This window comes from Kryptolebias marmoratus, linkage group LG3 (genome assembly GCF_001649575.2).
Source record: "Kryptolebias marmoratus isolate JLee-2015 linkage group LG3, ASM164957v2, whole genome shotgun sequence".
Classification (NCBI taxonomy): domain Eukaryota; kingdom Metazoa; phylum Chordata; class Actinopteri; order Cyprinodontiformes; family Rivulidae; genus Kryptolebias; species Kryptolebias marmoratus.
This window is the reverse complement of record NC_051432.1, coordinates 19,019,509-19,039,866: the sequence shown is the minus strand read 5'-3', so window position 1 is coordinate 19,039,866 and position 20,358 is coordinate 19,019,509. Positions and strand designations below refer to the sequence as shown.

At 38.4% G+C, this 20,358-nt stretch overlaps 1 protein-coding gene across 1 annotated transcript; it reads right to left on the bottom strand.

The window, feature by feature from the left end:
* Positions 1 to 5,892: 5,892 nt before the first annotated feature.
* LOC108236269 (transmembrane serine protease 6) lies at positions 5,893 to 19,612 on the bottom strand. Its single transcript, XM_017416856.3, has 18 exons — positions 19,303 to 19,612; positions 18,089 to 18,221; positions 16,889 to 17,031; positions 16,357 to 16,424; positions 15,606 to 15,793; positions 15,450 to 15,491; positions 14,838 to 15,042; positions 14,381 to 14,517; positions 13,203 to 13,315; positions 13,013 to 13,122; positions 11,802 to 11,944; positions 11,618 to 11,716; positions 10,225 to 10,338; positions 9,851 to 9,967; positions 8,971 to 9,139; positions 8,196 to 8,473; positions 6,892 to 7,028; positions 5,893 to 6,290 (listed from the first exon to the last, which is right to left on the bottom strand). The coding sequence occupies exons 1-18, from the start codon at positions 19,375 to 19,377 to the stop codon at positions 6,126 to 6,128; spliced, it is 2,436 nt and encodes an 811-aa protein (XP_017272345.1). The 5' UTR covers positions 19,378 to 19,612; the 3' UTR covers positions 5,893 to 6,125.
* Between the last annotated feature and the right edge of the window lie 746 nt (positions 19,613 to 20,358).

Here is a 20,358-nt window from a genome sequence, read left to right as displayed (position 1 = left end):
TCCACTCGTCAGATCCTTGGCCTCTTTGTGCAAAACAAACAAAAAACAGTGGTGTTGTCAAGATAACTTGGTCAGAGAGGTGAAAGATGAAGCGAGTTAAATTACAGAACAACTTTTCCCCCACCCCCAGGCTCTGACAGGATTCCTTTTTTGCTAAATTAAAGTGCATGTTGAAGTAGGGGCTTCTGTCTTTATGTGAGGAATGATTCATCCTCTTCCAGATGGAGCTGTCTGAAACTTTGACGAGGGGGGTTCTGGTTGTCATGTGACCCAGCCTTTCTTCAGCCCACAGTGAATCGCACAAGGTAAATGTTTCCATATTAGTAATTTGGACCGACACACACACTCACAAAGACGGAAAAAGCCTTTTTTTTTTTTTTTTTCAACTTTTATTAAACTGCCTCCCCAAAGAAGTGAAGCCAGCAAAGCATGTTGCTTTATTTAAACTCGGCTTTCCACCTAATATCATGCATTTAATGAACTTATTTGTCTGCCCAGATAGAAGGGGCAACCCATAACCAGCAAACGCACTTTAAATGAACTTCCTCTCATTAATAAAGTCCAGCTAACCGATAACACGGACACCTTTTCCCTCACCCGGACGTTTTTCTGTTATGTTAACAAGAAAAGCTGATACTCCAACTTAAACAGTCACTTTATAAAAGACCAAAGTTAAATAACCTTTATACAACTGACTGCACAGAATCCTGAAGAAAAATGTGTTTGCCAAACTTCCTAAGGTTTCTCCTAAATCATATAATTACAAGGTCAGTGCTCCGCCGCTTTTCTTTCATAAGAGTGGCAAATACTTTGTATTTTCTGTATTAATCAAGATTACATGTTAGTTTCTTTGTTTGGTTGTTGAATATTTTTATTGCTTATCTTTGATAATAAATGATAATAATAAATCTAATCATTTGCTTTATAATGAATGACTAGCCTATAAGAGATTCTGGAGTCTGACTGATAAGAATGTGGTCAAAAAGCATTTTTCTATGTTTTAATACTGTTCAGAGTTTTTATTAAATGCTCCTTCCAGTTCTTTTCCTTTACTCTGCACCCATCACTTTTCTCTCCTCATCCCGTTTTTTTTCTTTCACTCTTTCCAGTTTTCCCATCTTTCGTCCTTCTGTCATCTCTTGCGCTCAGAGCTCACCACCTCCACAGCCTCACTTTCTGTCATCCTTTTCATCTTCTTGTCATGCTGTCTATTTGATTCGTGAGGTTTTCCAGCCTGTACAGATTCTGGACCATTTTCTTTCTGCTTCAGCCCCCCAAACAATCCTCCTCCTGCCTTCTTCTTCTTTCAACATTTTTTGAATGAACTTTCGGTCCCTCAGTCTTTTGCTCTCGCTTCTTTCAGAAACTCTTCTTTCACTCTCTCGTACGTCACGTCAGCTGTCACCGCCTTGCTTCGTCACTGCACCATCTTTTATGAATTTCCCTGACTCGTACGACTGTTCTTTTGCTTTCTTTATTGAAAATTGATCATTTTACAGCCAACTCCTTTCATCTCTTCCAATATCAGCACCGTTCTACATCTCAGGAAATGAAACCCAGTGTTTACTTAGGTTTTCTGCATCTCTTTATAGAAAAAAAAACTTAAGCTGAGAAATGTTTCCCTTGTCTTTGAACTCTCCTCGCTTCAGAGAAACTCAAGAAAATAGAGATCACTGAAGGTGTTAGCTATTTTACATGTAGAGTTTATTTAAGCTGCAATATGGTTTTAGATGTTTTAGCGGATTTTATAAATGGATAGGAAGTCAGTTGTTTAAAAAAATAATACATAAACATCTATTTAGTAGCAGAAATCTGGAGGGTAGAAGTACAGGATGCAGCAGTTTGCTTTAGAATATTGAGGATGCATAATGTAGAAAATAAGTTCTTCAAAAGTTCTGCATGCCCTTTTCCTTGTGTTTCTCTCGTTTCAAATTCTTTTTGTCTCTTCTCTCCTCATATTTCCTCCTGAACCTCTGCAGACGCTGAACACCCTCCTCCCACGTCCTCCTTCTCCTCGGTTCTAACCACTGCTCTCAAGATAAACCTAAACCGCTGCGAAAACACGCACAGCCCTCAGCTGTTGAACTCATCACTGCAGGGAGAGGAGCCCAGGGGAGCAATGGAGGGAAGAATACAAAAAGAGAAATAAGAAAGTTGCAGAAAAAAGTGCAAAAGAAAAAAAAAAAATTTGACTTGGCTCTTGCTTTCTGCGTTGCGTTAAGTCAAAAGCAGTTTCATTGTGCAACAGTCTTACAGTAAACTTACTGAACCCGGTGATGACATGAAAGCTCCAGCTGTGAAAAATGACAAAGTTGAACTTAATCATTGATTCAAACTGTTCTTTTTATCTAAAATAAAATTTAAGAAAGTCCTCTACTGTCAGATTTTAGCGTCAGGTTGATTTTTGGGTTTTTTTGTGTGTGTTTTTTGCGGCTGCTTTCCACAGGATTGACTTTGAATAATGCTTTCCACTGAATCTTTTGTTAGCAGACTGTGAGTATTCATGACAAAGTGCCACCAGGTGTTTTTCTCCTGTCAGGATTTGAAGGATCCATTAAGGTTTGTCATCCAGACAGATAGGCAGGTAGCTGTTTATCCAGTTTGGCTCTAGAGAGCATTTAATTTTCAGAGAGCATTAAAACGTGCAGCGATACATGACACGCTGCAAAAAGGTTGAACCTCCTCACGGCTTCAGGACTCTTAAGAAAAGGTAAACATTATCATGAACAGAATCACAGAAGCAGGAAAGCTCTCATAAAACCACAACCTGCCTTTTTGGGCTTGAATAAACAGAATATTAAAAAAAAAAAAAAAAAGTCAGACTGAGAGTATTTTGTTGGGGATCAAATGTAAAATGAAACAGAGATTTATCACTGCAAACTTCAAGACAGTAAAACCAAAAAGACAGAAAAACACCACATCACAGCAGGTCATTAAAGATGGTTGTAAAAGTGCACTTTTCAGAAGCTCTGCTCCAACAACATAAATCCATGATATGAACTGGAGGACGGTGTAATACACTCTTTTGAATCACCGTAGATATTTGTGCTTTTTGCTTGAACTTTAATATCAGTTGTTTTTTTTTAAATAAAGGCCTTGTATTAACACTTAAAGGAGCTCTCTGTGTACCTCCTTTACCATCTCCAGTAGAGGGGCATGGTTATCGCCAGCTGTGATAAAAGATGGGTGATCATGTAAGCGCCTGTGTGTTTGTTTGCCTGTGTGTCTGTTAGCAAAATATCTCATAACCAACTGGATGGATTCTAATGAAACTCACAGAAAGTAAAGAATTGATGTACAGCTACAGCTGATCAACTTTTGGAGTCAGTCCGATTCAAGATGGCCACCCAAACTTTTCTGTATTAGAAAACAAAACAAATTTTGAGCTAAGATTTGGTGTGGTCATAGCTGAGAGTCATCCACAGCACATACTTTGAACACAAACTGTGCAAGGGCTTTGTTAAAAATGTATGCATGCAAGACAGCAGGCGATATGCATTCCTTCCAGGTATGCAAGTTTTATTTTTAAAAAGTAGCAGCGTTTGAATAACGTCTGATAGCTGAATTTAATGCAGCTGGATAAATATTCAACATGCAACTGATATATAACAAAACCTTCACGCTGAGAGAAAAATATACACCCTTTTATTATAATTGTGTTTTCTTCTCTGCAAGAAAGTCACTTCCCTTCATGCTCCTGGATGTGTTTGTTGCTTTTTATATCCTAGTTAAGATGATTGCCTGAGTGCATTTGTTCTTTGTCTGCAGTCAGTGACATGCTCAGGTTTTCTCTGAGTCTAAAAATTTGATTTGTGCGTCCCCAGTCAGAACAAAGCCACTGTTTCCACAGAGAGAGTCAAGTGGACATGTTTTAATACTGCAGCCTTTAGGGCAGCAAGCAAACCACTAGATGGAAATAAGGTTATTACCACACAATCACTCAGCCACACACAAGACTAAAGCTCGAAAATATTATGGTTTGAAAACGATAGGAATTGTCACTGAACATGCAGTTCTCCATTCCTCTCAACATCCAGTAAGTGAGGGTTAAAAGCATCGCAAATATAGAGTGCACAGATACAACAGAGATTGTAAAACACTTGGTTGCAGTTAGATGAGGTTAGAAATGTGTTATATGAGTGTGGACCATGTAAAATGTTGTTGTTTGTAATAAAACACTTTGTAGCTTTTTACTGCATATTTGAACTGCAACCAAATGACATTAAGTCCAGCAGTATATTACGGTCCTGGAGCATATTGAGAGAGCTGCTGCTCCACTTTTATCCCGCTGTCTGTTTGCTTTTTATGTCTGACACCCCTCCTTCTTTGCACAGTTGTCGATCAATGACCTGAAAACATCCAGAGGCTGAGTCTGGTGCGGCTGATTAAAGACGAGAACAAATAATCCCGAAACACATTTTTAAGCCGAAGCCACATCTTTTTGAGAATAAAAAAATAAGAGCTTTGTATCAGAATCTTATAATGAGGAATGCTTTCTGCAAAGCTGGGAGTTTTGTGACGGTTTATCGACCTCTCACTCCTCAGATGGTCTAGTTTCTGGTAGATGTTGAAAATCCAATTAAAGATAAAAACAACTGGTTTGTTTTGTTTTTTTGTTTTTGTTTACCTTCCTGTTGGGAGTTTCAGTTGCAGAAGTTGACATGGGACGATGCAGCATTTTGAATTTCTTACTTTTGCACCTGAATTAAAAGCCCTTCAGTCTGTGGACTGTGGGTTTAAGTCCCATTTTCTATGATAATAGATTTGTAGTCACATGCTTGTCACTTTTAAACACATACTTTTGAGCCTTGATTTGTTAAAGAAACACATCTGACCCTTCAAACTATATTTAAAAGGAAATTTGAAAAGTACTGAACATAACTGTTTAGGCCAACTGCAGAGATGGATTGTCTCTGTGGGCGCCAGAGTCCAGTTTTAGACCTGTAGTTATGCTTCATAGAGCAGAACTGCTACCATGGTTTACGGCCTAATAAAAGATCAACTGCACTGAAAATGGGAACTTCAGAACACTGAAACATCCCCCGAGGATACCGACTCATTTCCACAACGAAAGAAGAGGGAGATGGATGAGTACACTCTGCCTAGAAGCAAATATATCTTCTGCAAACAAAAGCTTTTTCATTCCAGGTTGGAATGAAAGAAAAAATAATAATAATTCATGAACAACCAGCCGAAGTGAGGGACGCTTTCACGCACGTCTTACACCTCACACCTGCACTGTATCTTAGAAAATCAGATGACAGAAAACATAAATAAATTATTATCATGGCTGCAGTTGCATAAATTTCCAGTGGCCCATAAATTGTGTAAATGATGCTTTTTTTTTTTAGTTGACATCTTGGATATGGATGATTTCAGCATCCATGCCCCAAGCTGTTTGCTTTCATCATACTTCAGACTGTTTGTATTCAGGAGGGATTGCTTTCAAGAGTAACAGATGATGAAATCTTCCTCCAGCTCCTTTACTCTCTCCAGCTTCGCCAAATATTCTGCATTTCTTTGTCAGTTTGTTGCAAGTAGGTGTGCAAAGATTTCTTATAGCACAGAAGAAAAAAATAAATAAAAGCTTTCACTGTGTTTTATTTGCCCACAAATCTCGTAGTTGGTAATTGACGGATACATTTAATAGAATTTTAAGTGTTTCCCTGTAAATTTAGGAAAACTTCTTGCATAAAAGAAAACCACTTTCTAGGTTTTAAGTGGATTAATTCATTGTAAAGTCTCACAAAAATGGCATACCAACTGCTTGACTCGTTTGTGAAATCCCCAATGTTTATTCTGTTGGACCTAATGATACTTCCGTTCATCTTTTAGTTTTGTGCAGGTCCCATCAAATTTAATATTTACTCTCAGCCAGACAAGCAAACATAGTGAAAATTGTTATTTTATTTGGAAAGAAACTGTCAATTTGTCCAATTATTAAACAACAACACTGGACACAGTTTGCAAAGACTTCATATCAGTTTTGAAGGATGCAGCATAAATATTAACATGAACTTTAATTATTTGAACCTAAGTTTTTTTGTTTTTTTGCATGTTACCATTGGGTTGTTTGGTAAAAACAATCAGAACTTTATGTCCTATTGTGAATGAGCCTCAGTGGCTCAGGGGTTGCTGATGACCTGCTTGATCCAGTCAGTGAGTCTGGTGATGCGAGTGTAGACGCCGTAGTAGTCTGGTCGGCCGCAGCCTTTGCCCCAGCTCACCACTCCGGCCAGAAACCAGCGTCCTGACGGCTCCTGGCAAACCAGCGGACCACCAGAATCTCCCTGAAAGAGACAAGTTACACTCAGGAATCAGCGGTTAGACTTCGGCATCTTTACAAGACAACATAACTATAATCATCAACAAGAAAAAAAAAGGATGGGATTAAACCAGCCAGCCATAACATTATGACCTGAATAGGTTCTTCCGGACAAGCGGAAGGACCTTGACATGTTGTGGAGGTGTGTATGGTGGTGGGGGAAGAAGGAAACTGGTCTATAAAATGTTTGTGTAAATGTCAAAGTGGCATTTATGGGAAAGAAAGGTTAAAGGTTTCCCTTCCAGAACACAATATCAGCCGTTTCACTACATTAATTTGTCCTAGGTCATAATGTTATGGCTGACTGGTAGGCCTTTTTCAAAAAAGTTTTGTTTCTGTCCTCTTAATAAAAGTAAGTTCAATTTTTGAGGGGAAAACTGAGTTAAAATGATGCTGCAGGCTTTCAAACCAAAGTCAAAAATATACTGTAGAGTTTATTAATTAACAACCTGTGTTCTGACATACAGTATATAATCCTTTCTTGATTACAAAATAACAGAAAGAAAATCTGAATAAAATTATGAAATGAACACTTTGTTCTGCTGTTTGTTAATGTCTTTTTGTACCTGACAGGCGTCTTTCTCTCCGATGCGATAACCGGCACAAAGCATCCTGGGAGTGACCAGGTAGCCATAGGAGCGAACGCAGTCCTCCTCACTGACCAGGCGAACATCCACCTTCTGAAGCACGTTACTGGCACTGCCTGGAGGAGGTCAGAGGGTTAATGTCAAGCAGCAACCGTTGACACATCAATATTCTTTCATTATTTTCTTGTACAAAGAGAGAAGAAACAAACTGGGTTTCTAAGATGAAGTCAGACTTTTGGAATTATTTTTCTGGTGCTGTTGATGCTCTGCTTGTGAAAAGGTCATAAAGTTTAAACTGGCAGCTTCCCTGATCAAATGTTGATGTACTTAATTTGTTTGTTCCTACTTGATTAAAACTTTTAGCTCCACTGCCCTGTACACTTAAAAATTACAACAACATCAGTAACAATAACAAGATGTAGAGCTAAAAAATATTACAGCAGTGTGTTTCATTGATCACAATAATGAGTAACATCCAAATTACAATCAGTAAGAAAATTACTGGGATACCCCCTAAAGTCAAGTTTTTACTTGAAAAGTCAAATTAGTCCAATTTAAAAATCCATTATTGCTGCCTGACACATGAAAAATGGAAGTAACTGCATTAATAAACTTTATTTTTACTCTTTAATGATTTATTTCTCATTAAATTAGCTGCACACATACAATATTTATCAGGGTGCATGTTATTGCAGAAATTAAATTCATAAAATCCTTAAAAATACATGGTTATCAGCTAGTTTTTACTAATAACAATAATCTTGAATCCTGAGCTCAACAATTATGGTTTTCTGGCCTAAAACTGGAACACCTTCCCAAGTTTCAAACTCCTAGGTAAATGGAAAATGGCACACCTGAGAGATGTGAGAATAAGGGCACAAATCTACAGATTTATAAACCTGAGTCACAACCCATTCCTACTCTTCATTTTTCTCTGTTTACTGTGTAGCGGACCACAAAAATCACTCAAACAAAATTAATTTAAAACATTCGATCATAGACTGCTGGAGATAGGCACCAGCTTCCTGCGACCCAGAATGGAGAAGCAGGTAAAGAAAATGGATGGAAGGATGGCAATCAATCATAAATTTGTGAAACTTTCAATGAGTGTTTTTATAAAACATATAGCCTGTGAAAACAGGAAGCTGGAATGGCTTAATTATAATTACTGACCAAAGCTATAACCTTTCAAAACCAAAACCCATTTGTTATAGAAGCCACCACTTCAATGCCAAACACTGCATCCTTTTCTTCCCAAGATCTTTCAAGCCCCTGCAGCTCACCTCCTTCTCGCAGGGCTCCCCAACCGGTGACCCAGCAGAGCAGGCCCGGCTCCAGCTGGTGGGTGGGCGGCGGCAGACAGGCGGGCCGAGAGTGTCCCGTCAGCAGCGTGTACGCTGGGCGGTCCAGCTTCAACAGGGCCAGGTCGTAGTCGTGAGACTCATCGTCGTAGTACTGGTGAAGATGGATGTGTTGGACTCGTGCCACCTCCTCTGTTGGGCTGTTCCGGTTGAGCAGCAGTTTACCAAGATAAACTGTCCAAACTGAGGGGGAATAAAGTCTGCAGCGGGCGGACAAGGAAAACAGGTGCTTCACAGAGGCTGTAAGCACATATTTTTCCTATCAACATAACAAATGTTTAAGTAACTGTTTATTTTTTCCCTTTTTAATCCTCTTCATCCTTTGAAATGCAGAGAGTCAGTGAACGCGCCAAAAACCTTTAATCACCAAGCAAGGAAATTAGGTAGGACTGTTAATCCTCTGCAGAATGTTGCAGCTCTATTTTTTGGCCACGGTCCATTCAGTTAGCGCTGTGTTTGAAAGACAGCTGCAGATAAGAACATAAATACAGACTGACTCTGAGTCAGACAGTTGTCACAGCTAAAGCCCAACCCTTCAGCAGGATTGACGAAGATTAAGAAGAAACACAAAGATAATCCTAATTTATGTTTTAAAAGAGAGACTCAGACATTGAGCAACAAACTTCAATGGTATTTGAACATCTGAACAACAAAGAGTCTCGGTCAAACTTCCTCCTTTCCTGATTGGTGCACTTACTGATCATCATAAAAGCAGTGAGCTGCAGACACCACCCACTGGCTGGAGATCAGGGCACCTCCACAGATGTGGTTGCCCCGCACCTGTAGACTGGCCTGCCACGGCCATTCTCCCTCCGAGGCGTCGGTTCCCCCAACGATGCGACTGGAGAACTGCCTCAGGCCGCACTCTGAACACACACACACACTTTGTTACATCTGCAACCGAGTGTTTAAATGTACAGCTATTTAATCAGACTTTTACAAGTTGAAAATCACCCATTTCATCACGTTTTCATCCAACTGTAAAGGCACGTTGACATTATGTACAAACAAATCTTAATAAAATTGTTCAGGAAATCTAAAAATTGTAATTCAAAGTATAAATAAAACCATTTTTAAGGTTCTAAATGAAGGGGGAAAAATTAGTTGTCACAAGTGTTATCAGTGCATTTTCTTCCTTCTAAAAGACAGTTTTCCCTGTGTAATGATGGAGGAAATGCCATTCAGAAATGTTTACTTGAAAAATCAATATCCAGTTTGAGAACCTGAAATATATATATTCTTTTTTTGGTTACATTCTATTCACATTTCAAACACAGTCAGAAAAAGATCACAGTTTTGATTTTTAACTCCAGCGAAACAGAGTAAGAATTAAAAACTAAAAAAAAGATCACCACAATGCACTGAAATACATTCTTCTCATAATGCTATAGATTTCTCTTGGCAAACAATCGTGTTCATTGCCTAGTTGACCCATCAGCATCGCTGTTAGTCGTATGCTCAGCAGGTACCAAAAGGACCGTGTGAACAGCAGGATTCTGTCTTGACAGAAACCTTAAGAATTGTCATTATAGGAACTGAATCAGTGAAAATACAGATGGATGTGTGTGAGATCTCACCACACTGCTTCTCATCTGAGGCGTCTGGGCAGTCGGTGACGGAGTCACACTCAGGATTTGGCTTCTTTAGACATGTTCCATCAGCGCACACGTAGGTCATATCCGTACACTCCACACCTGAACACACACACACATCCAGACCCACACACTGTGTATTTAAAGCTTTGCTGTAAAGATGTTAAATGAACTTGCTAGGGACAATTAAACTCATCCTGATTTTCTTACTAATCATGTCATATCTGAGTACAAGCAGAGTGTTTGCTCTGGAATACTCCCCTGAAAAGTCCAAAGATTATCACTGGTGAGGGATTTGCTGGAGGCCATGACCCTCTTTTAAGTGTTAATGTGTAAAGTTGTGGAGGTGAGTGTGTTACCATCAGTGCAGTTCATCTCATCTGTGGCCTCGGGGCAGTCTGGGTGTTGGTCACACACTTTGTAGTAGTCCATGCACTGACTGTCCTCCGGGCACGTGTACTGTGCCACGCACACTGAGACATGCAGGAGAAGGTGTTAGTCTGCAAGTGCTTCTAATTATTAGGTTGCATTCAAAGACACAAACCATTAAACCATTAAGACATAGGACAATAAAATAATATTATGCACATACTTTTATATCACAGGAGTGTTATGAAAGTAACATATTTATACATTTTAGCCTACTTAGTATGGTTAATTAACTGAAATTTAGTTGATAAGAGCATGGTAGCTTTCCAAACAGCTTTTTTATCTTAAGAACATTGCAGGAATTAAGGGATTTCATTCTTAATGGGCCATAAAAAGTGGTGTATGTAATTATTGTAATGGTGTCTTTATAGGTGTTGATAAAACTGAGTGAGGCAGCTGTAGCTCAGTCAAAATGCTACTGCTAGAGTCCTGACCAAAACCAGAAAATCTGAACTGAATGTCACAGCAGCCCAGACTTTAAACTCTAGTTATTGGTCTTTAAGGCACTGAATGGTCAGAGTTACTTATCAGTTCTACAGTAAGTCCTTCAGGTCATCAGGGACAAGTTCACACAGTGTCCCCAGGACCAGAACTAAACAAGGAGAGGAAGCATTTAATTACTTTGCTACTGAACTCTGAAACCAAGTTCCTGAAAGCCTGACCTGTGGGAAACCTCCTATAAGTCAGAACTGAAAACAATATTGTTTTCTGCAGCTTTCCTTTGAATATGAGTTCATTTTTATTAGTTCTTTGTTATTTCCTTGCTAAAAATGTATTTTATTGTTTTGTTTTTTATGTAGTGCCTAGATTTTAATATAATTCTATAAAATTTCACATCTTTAAATATAATTTCTTCTTGTAATGTATTTCCCTGTAAAGCACTTTGAATTGCACTGTGTACAAATGGTGCTTCACAAGTAAACTTGTTTTGCCTTGCCTAGCAGATTCATAAATTTTAGAGATAATTAGCCCATCAGAGCAGATCAGCTTCACCCTTTGGTTTTGATCCAGCTCGGGTTTCTGCAGCACACTCACTGATCAGTCACACGTTGGCTTTTGTTTGCTCAAACAGTCTTCCCTTCAGCTGCATCTGTAATATGAATCCTGCTCCTTCAGATATCCTGAAGTATCACAAGTGGCCTCACAAGTAGTGTGTGGGTACAAAGTGATTAAAACTGAACAAAGAGCCTTGTTGTGTGTGTGTGTGTGTGTTCAGCTGTTTTACTTCCTTTTGATTTTTACATGAATAAATTTCTCTTTTTATTTGGAAATACAACTCAAAGAATACTATTTCCATCAATTAAAAGCAAAGAAACTACATGCCACAGTTCCTCTCGTCCAGCCCGTTGGGACAGTCCTTGATTCCGTCACACAGAGGAACACAGAGGCCGCTCACAGTGCACAGAAACTGACCTGGACAAGCTGGGCACAACAGTGAACACAAGGCAACATTGTTTTTTAGAGAAAACTGGGTTTCTTGACTCTCTCCCCTGCGTGCACAACTTACGGTCTGACAGGTTGAAGATGCTGTAGTGCAGCTGAAGGCCCGGCCCGGTGAGGGACACATCGGACGTCATGGTTACAGTGGTTGTGTTTGAGAGCAGAAAGAGGCGCTCGCAGTAGGGCTGCAGACCCCTGGTCCCACACAGTCTGTGAAGAGCAGAAGACACTGAAGTTCAGCAGAAATGTGTGTTTTCATGTAGAGAAAACAAAAGACCTGTGACCTGTCATTTACTGTATATCACAATAAATAGTTTTAAAGCTCCTCACGATTATGACAAATATTCTTTAGGGGAGGAAAGATTAAAAAACAAAAGCTGTCATTCTGAAAGTACACAAATATCTATACATTGAAATTAAAATGGCAGATAGGGTAGTAGAATCATCAGATGAGACAATGCTGCCCCCTGCTGCTCAGTAATAATATACATTTTATGAGATTTTTATTTTTAGTCAACTGCAGTATTTTTCCCTACTTATCATTAAAGCAAGTGAAAGAATCTATTTTATTACTCAAAAAAAAAAGATATTTGAGTTGTTATTTCTCAAACCTTACAGAAACATGGAAATCAAGTTATCTCTGCCCAGGGATAGGATCTTTGGAACTCACTTGAACAAGGATTTTTTATAATCCTTAAAGTTTATTAATCAGACATAAAGATTGCATTTATTATGAAGCTGTTGTGCATCGTTTCCCACTTTTTACATTTTCTTTCCGTGTGATTTTGCTGGAGCATGTTGGTCAATACTGGCTGCTATTAAATGTGCTATAAAAGTAAACAGACTTAATTATAGTACCAAAAATTTCCTTAGTTTATCAATATATGTAATTAGTGTTTCATTTTCTGTTGTCGACTGAATGTGGTGTCTGAAATGCAGTGGAATAAAGACGAAGTAAACCTCAGCCTAAAATACCTCTGCCCTTTTGTGAGGCAGAATCTGCACGCTGCATGGAAAAATAAAAATAATCTCTTTACACACGGCTGTCTGTCTGCGTTAAAAAGAAAGAAACTGTCCTGAAGTAAGGTATGAGTCTAAAAAAAGAAAGACATTTATATTGATTGAGTTCACCTTTAAAAAAGGATTTGAACTGAATAAAACTGTGCTAAGAACAAATAGATCATGAAATGGCATCTGTAACTCGAATGGCTGTTGTTAATATGAGCCTTTGAAGATAAGGTACCTCAAACCACTCAGACTAATTTAGACCGGGTTTACCTTCGGTTCTGGATGATCCACTGACCCTGGGTACAGGCCTGGTTGTAACTGGCTCTGCTCAGCTCGTAGCCCTCAAACTCCAGGGCCAAACCCATCCCTGAGCTGGGCATCTGAAATGACACAAGACTGAAATAAACAATATTCAGATATTTTATGTGCTGAATCGTATTCAGTAGAAGATGTCACTGACAGTAAAAGTCCAGGTACAGTTGGTGTTTGGAGGATAGTAGCTGGGAAAGAAAGGTGTCTTTAGGCTCCCCTGGAGCCCTGGTCCTGCTTCCAGTTGAATGGTAGAATTACAGTCTGAGGAATAAAAAACAGGTAAATGGTCTGTATTTTTATAGCACCTTTCTAGCTAACCAGGCTATTCAAAGTGCTTTACATCATAATCTGCCCTCATTTACCCCTCCAGATTCATACGGCACTTTATTACAACTCTACTGTGAATAAATCATTCTATAGAGACTAATCCGTGCTTTAAATCCCATTCATACACAGAGGGGCACACATCATTTTGACTGACCCACAGCTGCCCCAGACGGGTAAAGAGAGAGGAATTTAAACCCTCAATACAAATTCATTCCCCCATGGGGCATAAATATCAGCAATGAAATAAAAGCACGATATAAAAGCTCTAAAGAATAAATGTATAGTAAATTCAGAGGCCACCAGGTCAAAGTGAAATGTCTTTTTTTTCAGTCACATCTTGTAAAGTCTAGATTAGTTGCTATAAAACCACAGATACAGATACTTTTCCTCGTAGCTGACTTTTGTGGCTCTAAATTTATTGCCACCATATGCAAGACATTTACGTCATTTCTTCACACCACAAATTATCATGAATTTTGCTGCAAACAAGTAAACATCCATCAGGTTGAGTTTTAATAAATGTGTGTACTTTAAGTTAATATGACATTTAAAAATATACAAAAAAATGCAACTTTTTAAATCTTTTAAAACTTAACTCTTAATAAATACTTTAATAACATATTAATCATAAATGTTTCATCTTAAATAACTTTTTTATCTTGCTTTTTCTCAATAATAAAAAGTTGTTCCTTTGTTTTAAAGCTGTATTACAAATATAGTTGAGTAAAGTTTAGAAGATGTTGATGCAAATAGAACAAAAATGAGTGTGTAAGTGCTGAACTTGCGAGCAGGTTACCAGAGTTAAAGGTCAAAGCTGCATTTTAACTGGGATGTTTTGCAGCTTCTCTTCTCCCACACTTCCTGATTTCCTCTGGTATGTTTATTATTAACTTCATTTTACTGTCAGAAAAGTTTCTTTTTCAACATTACTGACATAAAACAAAACTGAGAGTTGTTCTCTTTTTTATGCTTTCTGCTGCGTGACAATTTCCATCTCACCCTGTTGAGGCCAGGCTTGTGCAGATAAAGAAAAAGGGTCCTTGTAATTGTAAAGACCCTGTTTCCAAACCACCGTCATCCACTCTGCTGATGACAGGACGCTCACCACACGCTCGTGTCTGCTGCAGCCATACACACTTCAGAGGGAAAGATGACAGGACCAAGATAAAGTTTCAATTTAGCTGCATGAAACTCATTGACACCTTTTTCCTTTGCATGAGATTTGGATTATTACAGAAAACAGAAAACAATGGGAAAATGGTTAGGTCTTAAATGAACTTCATACAGCTTGCAAAAATGTCAACTTATGATAAAAAAAAAAAGGATTTTAGATTCTTGCAACATATGCTTTGGCCCCCATTGAGGTCTAATCGTAACACAATGGGACAAATTGGGCATAAATTCACAATGAAACTGCAGCTAAAAAAACTCAGCCTGCCAAGTTAAAGAAACTCACGATGTGATGAGATGACTGTCGGAGGGGATGAGCGAGTTGTACACCACCAGCCTGTCTCGACACTCAGGCAGCAGCCACTCCATGTGGAGCTCCAGCTGGAACCCGGGATCGGCCTGGAGGTGCCACAGGCAGGAGGAGCGGTGCGTGTCGGGGCCACGGAGAGCCACGGGGCTGCTGGACTCCACCTTCTGATAACGGTAACAATCTGAGCAGAAAAAAAACGAACAAAAATGAGATCTGAAGCTGAGTTATTCTATGGGACTGAAACGGAATCTTGTGATTTAGGTTTTTATTGCTCCCCAGCTGATCTGTCAAAGCAGAACCCACTAAATATGCAGGTAAATTATTAAATATGATAAATTAAATATTACTGGTGCTATTTTACTAAACTGAATTAATTTGTGCTTGTGAAGAGAATAGCACATGGATAACACAGCCTTACATTCAAAACAACCTGTTTTAGATTTGGGTTAGTGTTTTTCATTCTTTTTTTTTTTGTTCAAGCAAGTGTTTTGTTTGATGCAATGCATGGCAATAAAATTTTAATGAAATTCAACAAAAACTGTACCAAAGAAAAATTATGAAGATGAAAATGAATAAAAAAAGTGATACCAAATGAAGCTTTCAAAAGTTCTATAACTTTGGGGTCGGTTTCTGTAGAGCAAAAAAAGAAGAACAAAAATCAAAATGATATTTAACATAAATCTTTTCTGTGGTTGTCATTTCTGTAACTCTCTCTCTCTCACACACACAGACTCGGCATCTCACCACTGACAGACAATGAGGGGAGGTAGAACAGGTAGCCATCAACGCTCGCTGTCTGTTCCACTTCTGACACTGCGTACCGCACCAGGCTGTCCTCCAGGTGTCTGCTGACCTTCTCCTTTTTGACTCTCCCAACATGGCTGCTGGGCACAGACAGAACTATCCAGAAATGAGCCACCACACTACCTTCCCTACAGAAACAAAGTCAAGCCATAAATCAGCACAGATCTTCAAGATATCTCAACCTTTTATTGAAATATCAGTCCTGAATTAGGTGCTTAACTGCCCTCTGAAGCGACTAAAAGTATTTTGGTTTTGTAACCATAACATACATTTTGTAAATAAGTGCAAAGGTTAGAAACCAACCCGTAATATCATCTTGTTATTTGAAGACTGCGTCTTCATATTGACACTGGTATTATTATGAGAAGCCTCATAACATTGCACACACTTCATGATACAATTAGCAAAGATGCCTCTGCAGACTGCCGGTTTTGCATCTTTCCCTCATTTTCTAAAAATAACCCAAGCTTGGTGTAGTTTATTCATGGGCAGGTGGATAAATTTGCTTTACAGTTTCCACACAGTCTCTCACTCATTCTCTGTGATCACTTTGTTCTGTTCAGGATGAGGAGAGGCTGGATCCCATCCCAGCATGAGACATACTGGCAGTCCATAACGACTGCAGGTTCTTTCACTGCGGTTTTAGCATTAATTTTCTGTAATACCTCATGAAAAATGGAAGTCTACTTACCCAAATGCAAAGACAGTGGTGTAGTTAAAATATTGAGAAAGGGACGAGGCTTTCATTAGCTTCTTTATCTAAAGGAAACAAAAACGCAGTGTCAGATCTTAACTCTCAGCTTCAGATTGTTCCATTCTTCATCTATGGTCTTATTAAAATGATTCCAGGTAACTCTATAGAGATTATTTTGTTTCGAGATATTTGTGAATTACATAAATTAGTATAATTTTGAGCTAATTGACCGACAGTCCATACAGGAGTTCTGTGTTATATTGAAAATGAATACCTACCTGATGTTCCAGCAGCTGATTTTAGGCAAATTATTTAGAAATAAATATATATATGTGCTCCTACTGCTGGGCCTCCTGCCACCAAATCTAATTTGGCTCTGACAGATGTAATCTCATTCCAACTTTTTGATAAAATATAAGAGGGCTGCAATGTTATTTTGAAAATGACAAAACTGTAAAATGTGCAGCCATCTTGATATTACGATTTTAGTTTGAATCAGTATCTAAAGGAGCTGATGGTTCCTGCTCACCGTGTTCTGGACTCTCTTGGCTTCCATCTTGAACGCTGGGCTGCTGTGGGAGGACATCTCAGCAGAGAAGTTCCTGTTGGTGATGGTTATGTAGGCTGCATACTGCTGCTTGACACGAGGCTCTAACATCCAAACCCTGTATTCTGTTACAAATGAAGAGCAGGCATCGGCAGGAAACTTATACATTTGTTTGGACACTGACAAACTTATCTAAGAAAAGGCAGATAATTTAGCCTTAAAGTACTAACTCTTTATTTCCATTAATTAACATTTTAATGAACAGACTCAAATTCAGCGCTCGAGATAGAATCAGAAAATTGACTCAAAGGCTGTGTCACGGTGAGGTGTGAACTATTAATGCCAGATGTAATGTTTGCATTGAGAAGTGGCCACATGCAGTCAAAGGAGCCCTGAGCCAACCTTATGATGTGAAAACAAATTTAACCCAGAAAAGTGAAGGGTGGAAGGATTAGGTCAGGCCAGATACATGGTCTGGAACACAACAGAGGAGTTTTGAAACAACACAGAGAGGTAAATGTATATTTTCTCCAACAATATCACAAAGCATCAAATACTGATGATTCACAGCAAGGTGCAATCCATTTCTAAGCATTAAGAATACAAAAGCCGGACTAAACTTTGGCAGACACCATTTTTAAAAGTCAGACTACTTCTGGACCAAGATAAAAATCAACCTTCTTTCAGACAGAAAGAAAACAATGTGTGTATATAATCATGATTCATAGCAACATCATTCAAGAAACATGGAAATTTTCATGGGCTTGTGTAGCCTTCAGCAACACTTGTACCACTGGTAAAGTACCAAAAAATGGCCATTTAATTTGTAAGTTAAATATTAATTAGTTGTTTGTCCAACTACATTTGAATATGTGGGTTCAAAGAGTAGTATTTAGAAATACAAACACTCTAAAGCAGGGCTTTGAGTTATAACATGAGCTGTTAGAGTTTAGATGTGCTAGTTTTATCTTTAAACTATTTGCCATGTCAGTGTGAAACTACACTTGCTAAATTAGTTAAAAATAAATAAATAATCCAAATATCTAAATCGTGACACAGCGATCCAACAGGTGAGATGTTTCTGTATTATAAATATGAACACAGAACTCTATAGAACTTGTTTTTTAGAAATTTGACAGCACTCTGATGTAACTAAAAGAGAAGAGAGAAAGAACTGCTCACCCAGGAAGTACCAGGCTAGTACGGCTGCTGTGATTATAAGGACTATGATGAGGATGATGGAGAAGGCGAGCAGACACTTGCAGGTCTGTGTCCCCCTGGTCAGATGAACCCTACTTTGGGTGACAGTCGCTCCCTGCTCAACAAACAAAAACTTACTGGTATCCATATTAACATCAGATGTTGGGTTAAAATTTGGTGTGGTAGTAGCTGAGGGTCATTCCTAACACACGTTTGGTATTATTTCACAATATTATCTTAATTCAAAACTGGCACAAAAGGCGACGAGCAATATGCAGTACATTCTTTCAGGAACTGCTAGGCCTTTAATTTCATAAATGTTTTCTCTATATGAAAGTTTAAGTCTTAAAGTGTCATGTTTTTTATTTGTTTTTTTATTTTATCAGCATAGTTAAAGTTATGTTCAGTCAAGAACTTTTAGGAAAAGAGAGGTTGCAGAAACATGCAACCCAACTTTGTCATACAACAAACATTTATAAGGGATCACAACTGATGCAGTGCGGCCATAAATGTATATTTTTCTTCTTCTTCTTGATGGTTCTCTATCAGATTTATTCTTTACCACTGATAGCCGAATAAATTAGATGTCATAACTAGAAAAGATCAACATGAGGCATCTGAGGTGATGCCACAAAGCTTGTATAAATGTTTTACTGTCTGTATAGGTTTTGCTATAGGGTAGCATGCATCTGTGTGGAGGGGAAGAGCAGAGAGCAAATAACTGGTATAAGCTTTCTTTGTTTTTCGTTTTCACACTTTTTTTTTTTCATGCTCAAATTTTTCACAAAAGCACGGTCTGACTCAAGTGCAGTTGCTTGACGTCAAAGCTTTTTCTACATATGCATCTACTTCTGAAATATGCAACCAAACTATGTGTGTTTAGTGGAGTTTCCCTTTAAGACTACTGTTGCATTATTTATATGTCAGTGGTAAAAACACAAAGTCCAGCCAAACTGAAGAACTCTCTACAGGATGAGGTTTTAAGTAAAAGGAACCTGAAACTTATCATGAAACGAAAGCCCCGAATGCAGCTTTTTCATGTCTCGATTTCAGCGCCCGGCTAAAACCACAAACACAAACTGTTCGCTTAATCTGAAGAAGACCTGTATGTCTAAATGATTGTAAAACACTCCAACAATGTCACTCTAATAATATGAGACAATAGATTTAGCTTATTTTTTAAAATTATTACAAACCTCATTGTTCAGAGAAGCAGGTGTGAGTTCCTGGTCACATGAAAAGGATTTCTTTGAGCCGTGCCCAAGTGCCATTGAATCACTCAAAGTTATTAATCCCTCGAAGAATCATTGTACAATCCTCAAGGAGTTTGCTGATGCCTACATTTACAACCTAAAAGCTTTTACTAAGAATTTCTGGTTTGTGAACAGCAGAACATGTTGCTTTTACAGGCACAGTGCAGCTCCTGTTTTGTTTGTAAGTCCAAAGGTTCCCAAAGCTCTTTTGGATTTCCGCACCGATAGAAGCCGAGTTGTCTCCACACATCCAGAAAGCTCCAAAAGGTTTCCTATGATTCTTTCTAACTGTAAGGCATATTTACATCTAAAAATAACAGAGCAGTAATAAGTCAGGTGCATCCCAGTGATGTTGAAGGCATCACCTGGGAACAGGTAACACCTGGCAACAGTGACGCAACCAAGCAACTCTGCAGAACAGGTACATCTGTCGGGAACAAAGCTGGATTAATGTTGATTTTACGGACAAGAAATCCTAGTGAGCCAAAATGAAACAGTGTGGTTTGTTTAATTGTTTATTTTCACCATAGCATGATATTTGTGCCTTTAAAAAAAAAACACTTGGTTTTTTTTAATACTTTTTTTTATTTACAGTGCAACATTTACTAAAGTTATAACTTGATAGCATACATTATAGAGAAAGCAACAATAAAACCAGAAAAAAAATCTTAATTGTTTAGTACATAGGCAATGTTCATAAATAATACATGTCCCATACATCCACATCTGTAGGTTAACAGATTTTAACATGCTCCCATACAGTAAAAATGCATTATATTCAAAGACATTTAAAAAAAAAAGCGACTGTCTGTAAAGTCCACTCTACTTCAGTGATGAGTGGCTAACTTAAACGCGTCTATTTTATGTGTTAAACTATGAAAACCTTGAAGAACACATCTTCCCTTACAGCTTGAAATACTAAGTAGTTGTCTGCCTGACAACTGAACCAGAAATGGATGTGGCTACGTGCATATGTTTCCTCCTCCGCTGCTCTGCGTC

Coding starts and splice junctions, on each gene's coding strand:
- LOC108236269 (XM_017416856.3), bottom strand. CDS start 19,377: ATGGCACTTGGGCACGGCTCAAAGAAATCCTTTTCATGTGACCAGGAA. Junction 14,518..14,837: donor GACAGTCATCTCATCACATC/GTGAGTTTCTTT, acceptor TTCCCTCTGAAG/TGTGTATGGCTGCAGCAGAC. Junction 13,123..13,202: donor ACTGTACCTGGACTTTTACT/GTCAGTGACATC, acceptor GTGTCATTTCAG/ATGCCCAGCTCAGGGATGGG.